Below are 14,207 nucleotides of genomic sequence, written 5' to 3'. Positions count from 1 at the left end.
TCCAGATAAAAACATCCCAAGAAAAAGTAAATTTGCCTATTGGTATATCACATATCTAACAGGATAAAATTTTATAAATCTTCTTAAACGTTTGTTCACGCTGTTCTCTACCAACAGATAACACAAATGATCTTTATATAGTCTCAGTTCAACTAAAATTTAAAGCTGGCTTTGGAGTTAGAGCAGGGCTCTCTCCTTTTTTAAACCCAAGCATGCTTGTTAAAGGAAAATGCAAAATCTCTGTATGATGTCAGAAAAGCCACCTCTTATGGGACAGAAGAAAAACCAAAATTAAGGGAGTCTTCTATTGCTACTAATCTCATAATCCTTTGGTTTTATTTTTACTCTTTAAAATTTTTTTAAGGTATGAATTTTATATCAAAATTTATAAAATTAATATATATATATATATATATATACATATCTTAAACTTTTGTCATGATATTAATGGTCATATGGAGTACTAACTAATTCTAGATAAAAGGCTTCACCTAGCTTCCTGTACATGATTTTGGATTTGAGTCTCTATCAGCTTTCTGCAGGGAACCATGACCATACCTAATGTGACCTTTGAAGTCTCCAAAAGGATGATGGGGCCCCACAACGATTCCACACGGACAATGAAAATGACACCATTAAGCTGACAAACACTGCCTAAAGATCAACTTTGGACTAAAAATGGTTCAGGACAATTCTGAGATGGCTAGCTGAGATGATCCAGCCTCACAGACTACTCTAGCAAGGACTTGAGACAAGCCCTGCACTTTCCCATTATACAGAGATTGGACAACAAATGATACAGCTACCTCTCCCAGGACTTGACAATTAACCCACAATTTTTCTTTTCATTATCCTCTAAAGATGCCATCACCCCCAGAGCAGGAAGTAGTTTTAAGAACATGACACCCACATTCCCAAAAGGTAGGGTGGGTGGTTTTTATTCGTTCAATGCGTTATGGATAGTACCTTTTGTTTATAATAATTTCTTCTTCTTCTTCTTCTTCTTCTTCTTCTTCTTCTTCTTCTTCTTCTTCTTCTTCTTCTTCTTCTTCTTCTTCTTCTTTTTTTTTTCTGGAGCTGAGGACCAAACCCAGGGCCTTGTGCTTGCTAGGCAAGCGCTCTACCACTGAGCTAAATCCCCAACCCAGTTTTTCTTATATTAGTTATAACCTTCCTTTATTATTTTAGACAAAAAAGGGGAAATGTGGTGATACATTGCTTGTAATCTAAGAAATAAAAGTTTGCCTGAAGATCAGAGGACAGAGCTAGCCACAGAGTTAGTCATAGAGATAAGGCAGTGGTGGCACACACCTTTAATCCTAGCACTCAGGAGGCAGAGGCAGAGATCGGTCTGTATCTCTGTGAGTTCAAGGCCAACCTGGGTCACACAAGATTAATCCAGTCTAAAAGAGAAACAGCCAGGCAGTGGTGGCACACATCTTTAATTCTAGCACTTGAGATCTCACACCTTTAATCCCAGGACTAGGAAGGTTGAGATAGGAAGTGGTATGACTGGGCAGAGAAAGGAATATAAGGCAGGAGGAGACAGGAACTCAGGTCTTTTCAGGCTCTTGCAGGCTGAGGAATTGGTTAGTTAAGAGGTGGCTTGCTCTGCTTCTCTAAGCTTTCAACTTTCACCTACTATCTGGCTCTGGGTTTTTATTATAATACCATTTAGGATTCATGCAACAACGTAGTCATGGCCCTCTCTGTATCTGTGTGCCTATCAGGGAGTCTACCTCCTAGTCTCTCAGTATGAGATAGTAATCTCAATTTATTCTTTTGCATTTGGAAATTCAGTGTGTTGACAACTACTCTCTCCTTGCACAGACTTGGCATCTTGACAGAGTTAATTGGCTATTACTAGTAGTTAGTTTGTTTTTCTCTTTTTTTTCAAAATAGGCATTCTCTGTCTAGCTCTGGCTCTTCTGGAACTCACTCTGTAGACCAGGCTGGCCTTGAACTCTGCCTGCCTCTACCTCCCTGAGTGCTGGGATTAAAGGTATGCACCACTACTGCTGAGCAGGAGTTTGTTTCTTTTCTTTCTTTTTTTTTTTTTTTTTTTTTTTTGGTTTTTCGAGACAGGGTTTCTCTGTGTAGCTTTGCGCCTTTCCTGGAACTCACTTGGTAGCCCAGGCTGGAATCGAACTCACAGAGATCCGCCTGGCTCTGCCTCCTGAGTGCTGGGATTAAAGGCATGCGCCACCACCGCCCGGCCAGCTGTGCTTTCTTGATCTTCTCTTATTCATCATTCCTTCTCGCCTCCTCTCTTGGCCAGCTCTAGTCTGCTGGCCATGTTCAAGCTACTGTTTTCTCTCTCTGCTCTGGAGTCTTCCAAATTGCCTCTGGCTGTTCTCTCTCATATATACAATAAAAACCTCCCCACCAACCAAACATGGAGTGGTCATGTCCTGTTTATACAATTACCGCTTACTTTAATTGCTTTCATTTGCAGTATGTGAAGAAATGGAGAATTAGCAATCTCTAATTTTGCTGTCTTTTGAGATTATGTAGGGTCCACATAAATTCCTCGTTCACTTTTCAATTGTTTTCAACATTTTTTGCTCAGACTTTTAAAGTTGAGACTGCTTGTCTTTGTAGATGGATCTGTGTTGCGGACATCTACCTTAACAATATCGTCTTTTGTAGGTCCTGAGGTTGGCAGTGAGTGATTTTTCCCAATGAACCTTCTTGCTGGGCCAGATCAAGCCAAAAAAAAAAAAAAAATTTTCAAGGTACAAATCCTTCACTGTTTTTATACGACTTATTCCTAGTTATTTTATTAGTCTATTATTTTGGATGCTACTGTTATTATTTAGCTGCTACTATAATTGTTTTATTCATTTTTGGTATTGTTTGTTGAAGGTTTCTAATCAACTGATTTTTGCATATAATTTACCAGTTGTGCCTGCTTCCTTGTGGATTGTGTCTGTGGAAGCAGAAAACTACAGTTAGAAATATTAAACATGCCTTTTCTATCAAATACTGTAAAATTTGTATTTAGGACAAGGAATTCAAATCTTTTTAACACTTCCCTCCCCCCAGCAAAGCAAAACAAAAAAACAAATACTGTTTGCTTACGTCTGTTTATGCAGTAAAGCCCTGCTGGGGTCCAGGAATTTGATGGCCCTTGAAGATATATAGATAATCCTGCTGAGCAGTGCATATAATCCTGTTGAGCGGGTTGTGGTTCCCTGCCAAACGTCTAACCCAATGGTTTCAAACGTGGTTTCAAGCCCGAAGTCTAGACCAATAGTTTCGAAAACATCACCTTGCCCCACATCCCTTCTACCCAATCCCAAATTGCCAATTCCCAGCTTGTGGTTTTCCCCTATAAAAACTCTCTACACCTGGGCTCGTGACCGCTGCCACATTTCCTTCCACCTGCCATGCGGGGGCCCAGGTTGAACCTGAATAAAAGGACCCATCAGAAACTGGCTCCTTGGTGGTCTCTGGGGGTTTTGAGAAACGGGTACAACAACAGAGTCTTCAGAGTAGCCCTGACCGGCTCCATCTTGCAGTCCTGTTGCCGGTCTTCCGAGAGCTGGAAAATGAGCCGACACACCCCAGCTAGCAGCAGAGGCGCTGGAAATAGGAAGCTGCAAGGCTGGTTATTCCGGGGTCTCACTAACAACGTCAACCAGAAACACTGGAAGAGCGACACCGCCGGGAACCACGTGGAAGAACTCCCACACGATTGGTCCCGTCGTACTGTCTCCTAACACCACCCACCCGCTGGTGGACTGATGGCCCGCGCGCCGCACATTCATTGGTCAGCCGTCACAAGGCCTATGCTCACGCGAGGTCATTCAGCCAATCAGCGAACTCGGTTGTGGCCAGCCGGCCGCACACGCCCGCGTCTTCCGCGGTCTGGTTCGCAGCATGCCGGGAGTTGTAGTCTTAGATTTCGGCTCTACCTACTGAGCTGAGGGACTGGGAACTACAAGCCCCAGAGTGCCGAACGCGCCGCGCTCTCGCTTTTAGGTGTTAGCCGCAAACACCTTGGACCCCGGGAGAACTCGCGTTGCGGAACAGGTGAGAGCGATGGCTGGGGCTGGAGCGAGGCTTGCTTCTGCCTCAGCTCTAGTGAAGCTCCGAGGCGCCGCAGGGCCAGCCTGTGTAGGAGTTACCGGTTTGGGGGTCGGTGGGCCGGGCCGAGCGGCTCTCTTGTGCTTTCGTCCGTTTCTAAACTCCGCGCTGGGGTGTTCAAGTCCTCCGTAAGCGCGGCGGCGGGTTACTCCTGCCGAGCCCTCCCACGCCCACCTGTTGCCGGGAGACCCGCAGCAGTTAGGACCAGGGCCTGTGGGAGGCTCGGACAGCCTGCCCCTGTACTCCAGATCACGAGCCGTCACCACACTCGCCTCCAGTCCCCTTCTCAGGCGTAGCTCAGCGCCTGAGCCTTCGCCTCCTTCCCCTCCACACGGACCCCCTCGGTTCGAGTTCCGGCTCTGCGTCGGCTCAGCTGCCCTACCTCTAGAACTTTAGTGTGGCTTCTCCGTTGCTAGTGTGACTTAAGGACCTCCCATCCCCTAATTCTCTGTACCGCCTCCCCAACCTTGTGAATGCAGCCTTGGAAGTAGAAATCGTTCAGTTTTAGCCATTTCGGTTTAAGTGACCATCTGTTGGCTCTTAGACACCCCGACATACATACATTTTTATTTCCTGTGTGCTCTTTTCGTAATTCTGAATTCAAGCTGGAAGAGGGTGGGGCATTCTGATGCAGGAGGTACAAAGCTTGGTTTGAGGGAGGTACCAGAGAGTTAACTGCTACCAAGCATCTGCCTTCGGTGCTTGCTCCTGCAGGGAGTGCTTGGTGTTCCCCCCACCCCCATGCCCACCCACGATGCCCCTGTCCCGCTGGCTGAGATCTGCAGGGGTCTTTCTGCCGCCGGCCCCCTGCTGGGCACCCCGGGAGAGGTGGCTTGGTTCCCTACAACGACCCTCCCTGGCATATGGGTGTCCAGTCCTGGGGGCCTGGCTCAGTGCCCGCTGGTGGTGCCAAGTGTGGACAGAGGAGCGTCGGTGAGTGTGGCCATTGGAGTGTGGGGCCTCGGGGAGGGAAGCGCCGGAGAAGACCTCTCATTTGTGTGTGGTTTTTTTCCTCAGAGCGTTTTGCTCCTCTCTCACAATGAATGGGAACCAGAAATTGGATGCTCGTAACCAAGAAAGGCAGGATTTCATCCAGCACTTCTCCCAAATCGTCAAGGTGCTGACTGAGGATGAACTAGGCCACCCAGAGACAGGCGATGCCATTACCCGGCTCAAGGAGGTGAGGGATTCAGGATTGAAGAAGCCAGTGGAGGTGTGGATTTTGCATGGCTTTTGTTAAGAGTGGAGGTAACAGCTCTTGGCCGAGTCTCTTCTGGAGTAGGTAGGCCCCTGGCACAGCTCAGCCCACCTCCCTGACTTTTGGCTCTGCAGGTATACTGTCCAAATAGCTTTGCATGGGGGTAGAGCCTTGGACCTGGCGAAGTTTTGTTTTGGGGCCCTGAAATTTTTTTTAAAGATTTATTTATTTATTATATATACAATGTTATGTTCTCATGTATCCCCACAGGCCAGAAGAGGGAGCCAGATCTCATTACAGATGGTTGTGAGCCACCATGTGGGTGCTGGGAATTGAACTCAGGACCTCTGGAAGAACAGCCAGTGTTCTTAACCTCTGAGCCATCTCTCCAGCCCAGGGCCCTGAAATTTTAAGATAGGGTCTTAGTTTGATGAGATACTTAAGAGGCTGTTGCCCTGAGGCCTGAGGGAGATGATTGTAGCATCACAAAGCTCTGTTCTTAGGAAAGGAACTGTTGCTGGCATCCTTGAGTTGCCTGCTTCCCTCTCTTCTCCTGTATTTATTCATTTTTTTTAAGGCAGTTTCATTATTTAGCCTACATGGCCTCGCACTCACATCCCCCTGCCTGTGTGCTGTATTGATTACAGTGCCACCGTGCCTAGAACTGGAATTCTTTTTATAAATGTTGTTTCCGACCCATCTCTGAGGAAGAAACCAAGGAGGGGTGTTTTCTTTGTTTCTGCTGTGGGTATTAAGGAGATGTCTCTTTAGTTAGTTACTTCTACATGGTGGAAGGCACAGTAGGACACCCCAGTGCGAGGACATGCCATTGGAGGGTTAGAAATAGCTCTGATCTTGCTGTCCCTTCATGCCCTCCTTTGGCCTAATTTGGTCAGATGGAGAGGCCATTTTGTTTGTTTGTTTGTTTGTTTTTCTGTAGCCAAGGCTGGCTAGAGCTCAAACTCATAAGCCTACCTGCATCCGCCTTCTGAGTATTGAGAGTATAGGAGTTAGCCTCCCCTCCCTACTGGGGCCCGTGTCTTCAGTGCAGGCTGGAGAGGTACTCTGAGTCCTGGGCTTACGGGAAGACTTGAGTGTGCGTTATGGAGCAGGTACTTGGGTCCTGGAAATGGTGCCATATGCCATCGGACTTTGGACAAGAAATGAAGAGAGGAGGGATTCAGGGTCTCTCCAAGGGGGAGCTGGGAGGAAGAGAGGGAGAAGGAAAGGAACAACCTCTCCTGTGTTGGCTCTCATGATGGCTCTCATCCTGCCTGCCTCAGGTCCTGGAGTACAATGCCGTGGGAGGCAAGTACAATCGGGGTCTGACTGTGCTCCAAGCATTCCGGGAGCTGGTGGAGCCGAGGAAACAGGACGCCGAGAGTCTTCAGCGGGCCCTGACGGTGGGCTGGTGTGTAGAACTGGTAAGAAGGGTGGAGGGAGGCAGAGGGCTCCCAGAGTTGGGGTTTCTTGAAAAGGATCCTAAGCCTGTTTCTTGCTTGTGTTTATGTCTCTGTGTCTCTTATATTCTGCAGTCACATTTAGACAATGTGAATCACTTCAGGCACAGAGAACTGTCAGAAATTTTTCACTTAAATCTCGCTAGTGTGCTGGTGTACACCTTTAATCCCAGCAGAGGCAGGCAGATCTGAGTTCAAGGCCAGCCCGGTCTACAGAGTGAGTCCTAGGACAGCCAGGGCTTCACAGAGAAACCCTGTGTTCGAGGGGGAGGGGGGCCTTTAAGGCTGGTGAGGTGGCTCAGCTGGTAAGTGTGTGTCTGCTGTACAAGCAGAAGACCCACTTGGTTGGATCCCAGCACCCCCGTGAAAAGCCAGCTGTGGCTGTGAACACACAATCCCAGCGCCATGGCAGGCGGAGTCAGGAGGCTGGCTGGGGCTTCCAGGCTCAGTGAGAGAGAAAAAGGGTGCAGTGACAGACAGGACACCTGACATCTTCCTCTGGCTTCCACTCCCATATGCTGAAGCACACACAAATCAGGTGTGATGGCACACACCTGTAATGCTAGTGCTGGGTGCAGAGAGAGGCAGATCCCTAGAATTTCCTGGCAAGACAGCCAATCAGTGAGGTCTGAGCTCAGTGAAGGAGGGTTCATCTCAAAATAAATAAATAAATAAATAAATAAATAAGGTGGAGAATGTGCAGGACACCTGGTTGTCTCCATGTGTGTGCATAGTACAAGCATCCACATAAACACATACAACACAGATACACACACAAACCGGATTTCCAGGGCATAGAACAGTGGCTCGGTCAACTAAGTGCCTGCTGGGCAAGCCTGAACAATTCTTCACTGGCCACATACAGCAGTGTACATCTGTAATACTCTGCTCGGGTGTAGAGACACACAAGTCCCTGGAGGTTGTTGGCTGGCTAGTCTGGCACAGTTTCAGTGATAGACCCTGTCTCAAAGAATAAGGTGGAGGGGCTGGAGTGATGGATTAGTGGTTAAGAGCACTGGCTGCTCTTACAGGGGACCTGGGTTCAATTTTAGTACCTACATGGTGCCTTCCAACTATCTATAACTCCAGACCTCGGGGATCTGACACCCTCTGGTAGCTTTCTTATGCACCAGACATGCACGTGATACACAGACATACATGCAGACAAAACACCAGTATGAATAAAATAGCGCTTGCTTCATGAGCACATATATTAAAATTGGAACAATACAGAGAAGATTAGCATGGCCCCTGTGCAAGAATGATACGCAAATTCATGAAGCATTCCCTACTTTTTCCTAACTTTGACATTTTTATCAATGTGTGAAAAAATACATAGATTGTTATAAAAACAAAGCTATATATATATACATATGTATATTTAAAAATGAGGAAGATGTACAATGTTAACCTCTGACCTCCACATGAATGCACATGTATGTATTTATTTGAACAAACATATACACCATACACACACACATGCACAAACTTACACAAATACACTTGTACTACATATATACATATACATGCAGACACATAAGCATGTACATACCGTAGAACACATGCACACATGTAACAACACACATGCACACTTATGAACATACACACTGTATTCACACAATCCAGAGTTTTGACATGTTCACTTATCGGAACGATTTGCTGGAGCCAAGTGAAGGCTGCTTCCCTGAGGTAGGATCCTTACTCCCACGGATCGCTAGCTCTGATTTGCTTCAGTTCCATTTTGTCTTATGTGGTTAGCTTTCCTGGCTCTGGAATGTCTGTGGCTTGTTTTTGTTTTCTTTTCTCCAGGTGGGTAGGGGTTCAAAGTTGGTGATGAAGCCCAGGGCCTTGTCTGTGGTGACCACACTCATCCCTGAACTGCATCCCTGAACTGCATCCCTGGCCCTTTGTTTTTGTTTTTTGAGACAGGGTCTCACTGTGTAGCTCATGCTAGCCTCATACTCAAGATACTCTGCTTTAGCCCTCCACGTGTTGGGATTACAGGTGTGTGCCGTCATGCCTGGCTCACACTTTTATTGAAGTGGTCGATTAAATAGACCAGTTTGTGGAGTTTGAATGATGTATTGATAGACTTCTGGATTTTTGTTTGTTTGGTTGGTTTTTTGAGACAAGGTTTCTCCGTGTAGCCCTGACTGTCCTAGAACTCACTCTGTAGACCAGGCTGGCCTCAAACTCAGAGATCCTCCTGCCTCTGCCTCCCGAGTGCTGGGACTAAAGGTGTGTGCCACCATCACCTCGCAGCCACCAGCACTCCGGGCCTACTGGTAAACTTCTGAAAATAAGGGACTGGCAGGGTGGCTGAAGACCTGAGTTTGATCCCTGGAAGCCATGAAGAAGAAAGTCAGCGTCTCCCAAGTGTCCTCTGACCCCACTGCATGCTGTGCAGTGTCCATCTGACTCAGATACATCCCCTGCCCCTCACAGTGAACGAGGGTGATGAGATAGATGATGCAGTGTGTAAATCACTTACTGAATAAGCCAGCCAAGTGAGCGCCATCCCCGGAACCTCTGTATGGATGGAAAGAGAAAACCAACCCTTGACATTCTCCTCCGACATCTACATGTGTGTTGTGGGGTACACATGCCCCCCCCACAATAATAATAGAAAAAAGTTTGTAAAAAAAAAAAAAGCAAGAAAAAAAATATATCATTTTGGGGTGGGGAGGGCAGGTTAAAAAAGTAGTAAAACCCTTTCCTGCCATGTGTGAGCCCTGGGTCCCATCCTCAGCATTTTTAACACAACACAGCAAAACCAAATAATCCAATAACAAAAATTTGCTATGTCTTGAAAAGATGCTTAACAAATCCATATTCTGTTAGTAAGAAGTTGCTGTTATTGCACACTCGTGTGAGTTCAGTATCGAGGAGGTTAGTTGAGATCTTGAGATAGAGTCTACCTTGGCCTGCATAATGAGGCGCTGTCTCAAGAAGACAAAACCAAAAGCATCATGGGGGTTGAGTGTTCTACTCTTCCATATCCTTAACAGAGCTCTTGGGAAGCCCCACTCTGAGGTCAGTGCTAGGCTCTGGGGACATCTAGAGGGACCGACTGCACATCCTGTACTTGAAATGAGCCCTTTGCAGACACTGAGGAGTGTCTAAAGGCCGGGGAAGCAGCTGCCTTGGTGGAGTGCTGCTGCATATGCATGAAGTGCTGGGTTCAGTCCCCAGCAGAGTATAAAACCAGGCAAGGAGGCAGACACACATGATCTTAGCACCTGGGAAGTGGAGGTAAAGGCAGAAGGTCAAGGTCTTTCTTGGCCATGTGAGGGGTGTGACTGTCTAAAGAAGAGTCATTTGTTTAGCCCGTAGTCCACCGCCAAGGTGGTGCTGTTGGCATGTTCCTGGAAGTGTGACTCTCAGGTCTTAGGAGGGACCCTTCGGACCCTGCCTGACACTCCATCCCTAGCCTCTCCTCTCAGAAGAGAGTGGAAGTGAAAGCGTGGGGCTGTTGGAGGATGCCCTGCCCAGAGTCACAGAGCTGCTTCCCAGTAGATTTTCTGAAAACTTTAATAACAATTTTATTTTGTATGATTTTATATGTGTGAGTGTTTTGCCTGTGTATGTGTACCAGGTGTGTGCAGTGCCCACAGAGGCCAGGAGAGGGCGTTGGATCCCCGGGAACTAGAGTTACAGGTGGTTGTGAACTGTCGTGTGGGTGCTGGGAATCGAAACTGCAAGAGCAACCACTGAGCCATCTCTTGAGCCAATTTTGTTTTGTTTTTTTAAATAAAAATCACTGTCTTAGATTTCTATTGAAGTGATAAACACCATGATCAAAAGCTGCTTAGGGAGGAAAGACGTTATTTCATTGTACACTTGCAGACGACAGTCCAGCACTGAGAAGTCGGGATGGCAGTGATGCCATGAAGGTGTACTGCTGCTTGTTCTCCGGCCTTGCTTAGCCTGCCCTCTTTGTCTTCCTTCCTTCCTTCCTCCTCCTTCTTTCTTTCTTTCCTTCCTTCCTTCCTTCCTTCCTTCCTTCCTTCTTTCTTTCTTTCTTTCTTTCTTTCTTTCTTTCTTTCTCTCTCTCTCTCTCTCTCTCTCTCTCTCTCTCTCTCCCTCTCCCTCCCTCCCGCCCTCCCTCCCTCCCTCCCTCCCTCCCTCCCTCCCTCCCTTCCTTCCTTCCTTCCTGTTTTGTTTTTCTTTTTCCCCCTGAGACAGGGTTTCTCTGTGTGGCCCTACCTGTCCTGGATCTTGCTCTGTAGACCAGGCTGGCCTCGAACTCACAGAGATCCACCTGCCTCTGCCTCCCAAGTGCTGGGATTAAAGGCGTGCGCCAGCACCGCCCGGCCAAAGTACATTTAGTCCAACATCGAGAGTCTCCACAGTCTTTTTTTTTTTTTTTTTTTTTTTTTTTTAGCTGAGTATCGAACCCAGGGCCTTGTGCTTGCTAGGCAAGCGCTCTACCACTGAGCTAAATCCCCAACCTGCCTGCTCTCTTATACACCCCAGGAAAACCTTGCCCGGGGTGGCACCACCCACAGTGAAATTGCCTCAGTCTTCCCCACAGGGCAATCTGGGGACAGTTTTCAGTTGAGGTTCCCTCTTCCCAAAATGACTGTAGCTTGTGTCAGGTTGGCCTAAAACTAGCCAACACAACCACTCACTGGAACAAAAATTCATTGACGTTTTGCACTGCATGAAGGTGTTTCATATTCTTCCTGCTACCAGGGCTGTCCTAGAGCTGATTAGACATGGCAGAGTTCCCCTGTAGTCCATTAGCATGTGGACTCCGAGAGGAGGTCCCGGAACTCCTGGGGTCCCTACCCCAGCCTTCCCACCCAGTGCCCAGCAGTGGCCAAGCAGCAGCTGTACTTGGAGAGGCTCCCAGGGAGCCCGGGGGCCTCACTGCACTCTCCCTTCTAGCTCCAGGCTTTTTTCCTTGTGTCAGATGACATCATGGATTCTTCCCTCACCCGCCGTGGACAGATCTGCTGGTATCAGAAGGTAACTAACGGAGATGGGAAGGTAGCAATGACGTGGGGAGGCCACAGGGAGGTGGGTGGGTGTCTGCTGGGATGGCTGAACCTGGCTAGAGTAACTTGTCACTCTGTTCCTCACAGCCAGGCATAGGCTTGGATGCCATCAACGATGCTCTGCTTCTGGAAGCCTGCATCTACCGCCTGCTGAAGTCCTACTGCAGGGAGCAGCCCTACTACCTCAACCTGCTGGAGCTCTTCCTGCAGGTGCCCTGCGGCTGGAGCGGGGCCCACAGGCCCTGCCCTCAGCCCCGCCTCTGGGCAGTGCTCATCTGCTCTGCTGGGGTTGCCGGGGAAGGGTGTGGTGTGGCCTGGAGGTTTGCTCTCTTCCGCTGCTGACTGCTTAGTTGTCAGCTGCTTGGGATGTGAGGCCCGGGATGCCAGCGTTCCCCATTTCTGGAGGGAGCCTGCCTTAGAGACCGTCCGTTACGCTTCCTTTATAGAGTTCCTATCAGACGGAGATTGGGCAGACTCTCGACCTCATCACAGCCCCCCAGGGCCAGGTGGATCTTGGTAGATACACTGAAAAGAGGTAAGGGCCAGTGGCAGCCATGTCTGCATGGTGAGGGACTCAGGATGGGCCTTGCCCTTATGAATGCATCTTCTCCCCGACTCAGGTACAAATCCATTGTCAAGTACAAGACAGCGTTCTATTCTTTCTACCTGCCTGTCGCGGCTGCCATGTACATGGTAAGTCAGTGTCGCCCTCGCTGTTGTCCCGTGGGCTTTGGGACAGGAAGGCACAGAGTGGATGACTGGGACAATCCTGTACATTCATTTATGACTGGCCTCACGCAAGCCACTCAGCCCTCTGATGGGGGCTGAGATAGGCGCGGAGCGTGAGCCGGGGTGAGGCCTGCAGGTGCTGCAGCTCATGGAGGAGCAGAGGAAAAGTGAAGCAGGAGACCAGGCTGGGGTAGTTGGGTTCGTGGTCCATCCTGACCTTGCTCTTAAGTTTTCTTTTCATCTTGGAAGGAGTTGGAGGTGGCCAAAAAATTTGAAAGTGGACCTGTAATGGCTGTAACTAAGGGTGGATGGTGTGAGGGCCCTCACTGGATTCATTTGTCAGGAGTCCAGGAAGTCCTAACTGATGAGAAGGACTAGAGGTTGGACCGTAGGAAGCAAAGCCCAGGGGAAGCGTTGGGAGGACAGGGTGCCTGTAGCCCCTGCTGCTGCCTCACCTGTTTCCCCGCAGGCAGGCATCGATGGGGAGAAGGAACACGCCAATGCCATGAAGATCCTGTTGGAGATGGGCGAGTTCTTTCAGATCCAGGTAGGAAGGTCTGCCAGCCCCAGAGCATGTGTTTCCTCGCCCCTGCCTGGAGGCCTCTTCACCTCTCCTTTTCTACCTGCTGCTGCCTAGGATGACTACCTTGACCTCTATGGTGACCCCAGCGTGACTGGAAAGATCGGCACCGACATCCAGGACAACAAATGCAGCTGGCTGGTGGTTCAGTGTCTGCAGCGGGCCACTCCGCAACAGCGCCAGATCCTAGAGGTGCCCAAGAGGGGCTGCAGGGGTCGGGCCCTTTGCTGAGGGGCTCAGATGTGGTTGTGCGTCCAGGATACACTTGGCAGCCTCAGTGCAGTTTGGTGTCTGTGCTGAAGGCTGCTAGTGGCAGAGCCAGGGAGGATTCTAGACACTCTTGCCAGACAACATGAGTGCGTGCCTATTAACTCTCTTCAGTGCCAAGGCTGAGGAACCATAGGACAGAGATAATCCTGAGCCAATACCTCAGCACTGGGGTGCTGGAGGCAGTGCTTGACTGATACCATGGATCCCTACAGAAAGCTTTGAGGCAGGGGAGCTACAAGTGGCACTCAAGTCTGAGGCAGAGCTGAGTGGCAGTGGTGGCGCACGCCTTTAATCCCAGCACTTGGGAGGCAGAGGCAGGCGGGTCTGCAGAGTGAGTTCTAGGGTAGGCTCCAAAAGCTACACAGAGAAACCCTGTCTCGAACCCCCCCCAAAAAAAAGTCTGAGGCAGGCGGTCCTACATAATGAGGTCCTGTCTAAAACAACGAAATGGAGTGGGTGGCTTTCCCAATGTTCTGGAATGTATGAATGGATTCTGAGTTCCTTTGAACTTAGCCGAGTAAAGCGGTTTTCCTGCTTCCAGGAGAATTATGGGCAGAAGGACCCAGAGAAAGTGGCCCGGGTGAAAGCACTGTATGAGGCGCTGGATCTGCCCGCTCTGTTCTTCAAGTATGAGGAGGACAGTTACAGCCGCCTCAAGAGCCTCATAGAACAGTACTCTGCGCCCCTGCCCCCATCCATCTTCTTGGAACTAGCAGAAAAGATCTACAAGCGGAGAAAGTGACCGAGATTGCAGAGGCTTGAAGGGAGGGGTCTCAATAAATTATTGTACAACACCCTGTGGGTTTATGCTTGTGTCAATCAGGAGTCCGGCTTTGTTGTCTAGAATGGAGGGGTGGGCGGTGGCAGCTTGGAAGTCAGGT

General features: G+C 48.8%; 1 protein-coding gene and 1 non-coding gene across 3 annotated transcripts; both read left to right on the top strand.

The window, feature by feature from the left end:
- Positions 1 to 3,902: 3,902 nt before the first annotated feature.
- On the top strand, positions 3,903 to 14,120 carry Fdps (farnesyl diphosphate synthase). Of its 2 annotated transcripts, none has more exons than XM_052731574.1 (10): positions 3,903 to 4,035; positions 5,107 to 5,269; positions 6,571 to 6,711; positions 11,638 to 11,718; positions 11,835 to 11,957; positions 12,194 to 12,282; positions 12,368 to 12,440; positions 12,946 to 13,023; positions 13,114 to 13,248; positions 13,868 to 14,120. In XM_052731574.1, exons 2-10 carry the CDS (start codon positions 5,129 to 5,131, stop codon positions 14,066 to 14,068), a joined length of 1,062 nt encoding a protein of 353 aa, XP_052587534.1. In that variant the 5' UTR covers positions 3,903 to 4,035; positions 5,107 to 5,128; the 3' UTR covers positions 14,069 to 14,120. The 2 variants fall into 2 exon arrangements, with proteins under 2 accessions (XP_052587534.1, XP_052587533.1); XM_052731573.1 differs by lacking the exon at positions 3,903 to 4,035 and adding an exon at positions 4,140 to 5,022.
- Positions 7,937 to 8,043, top strand: LOC128106872 (U6 spliceosomal RNA). The gene has a single exon (XR_008216903.1). It is a non-coding gene; the product is annotated as a U6 spliceosomal RNA (small nuclear RNA).
- Positions 14,121 to 14,207: the final 87 nt, after the last annotated feature.

The sequence above is a fragment of the Peromyscus californicus genome, unplaced genomic scaffold, assembly GCF_007827085.1.
Source record: "Peromyscus californicus insignis strain IS unplaced genomic scaffold, ASM782708v3 Scaffold_9__1_contigs__length_137607984, whole genome shotgun sequence".
Classification (NCBI taxonomy): domain Eukaryota; kingdom Metazoa; phylum Chordata; class Mammalia; order Rodentia; family Cricetidae; genus Peromyscus; species Peromyscus californicus.
Note: the sequence above shows the minus strand (reverse complement) of the source record. Positions and strands in the feature narration are given on the sequence as shown.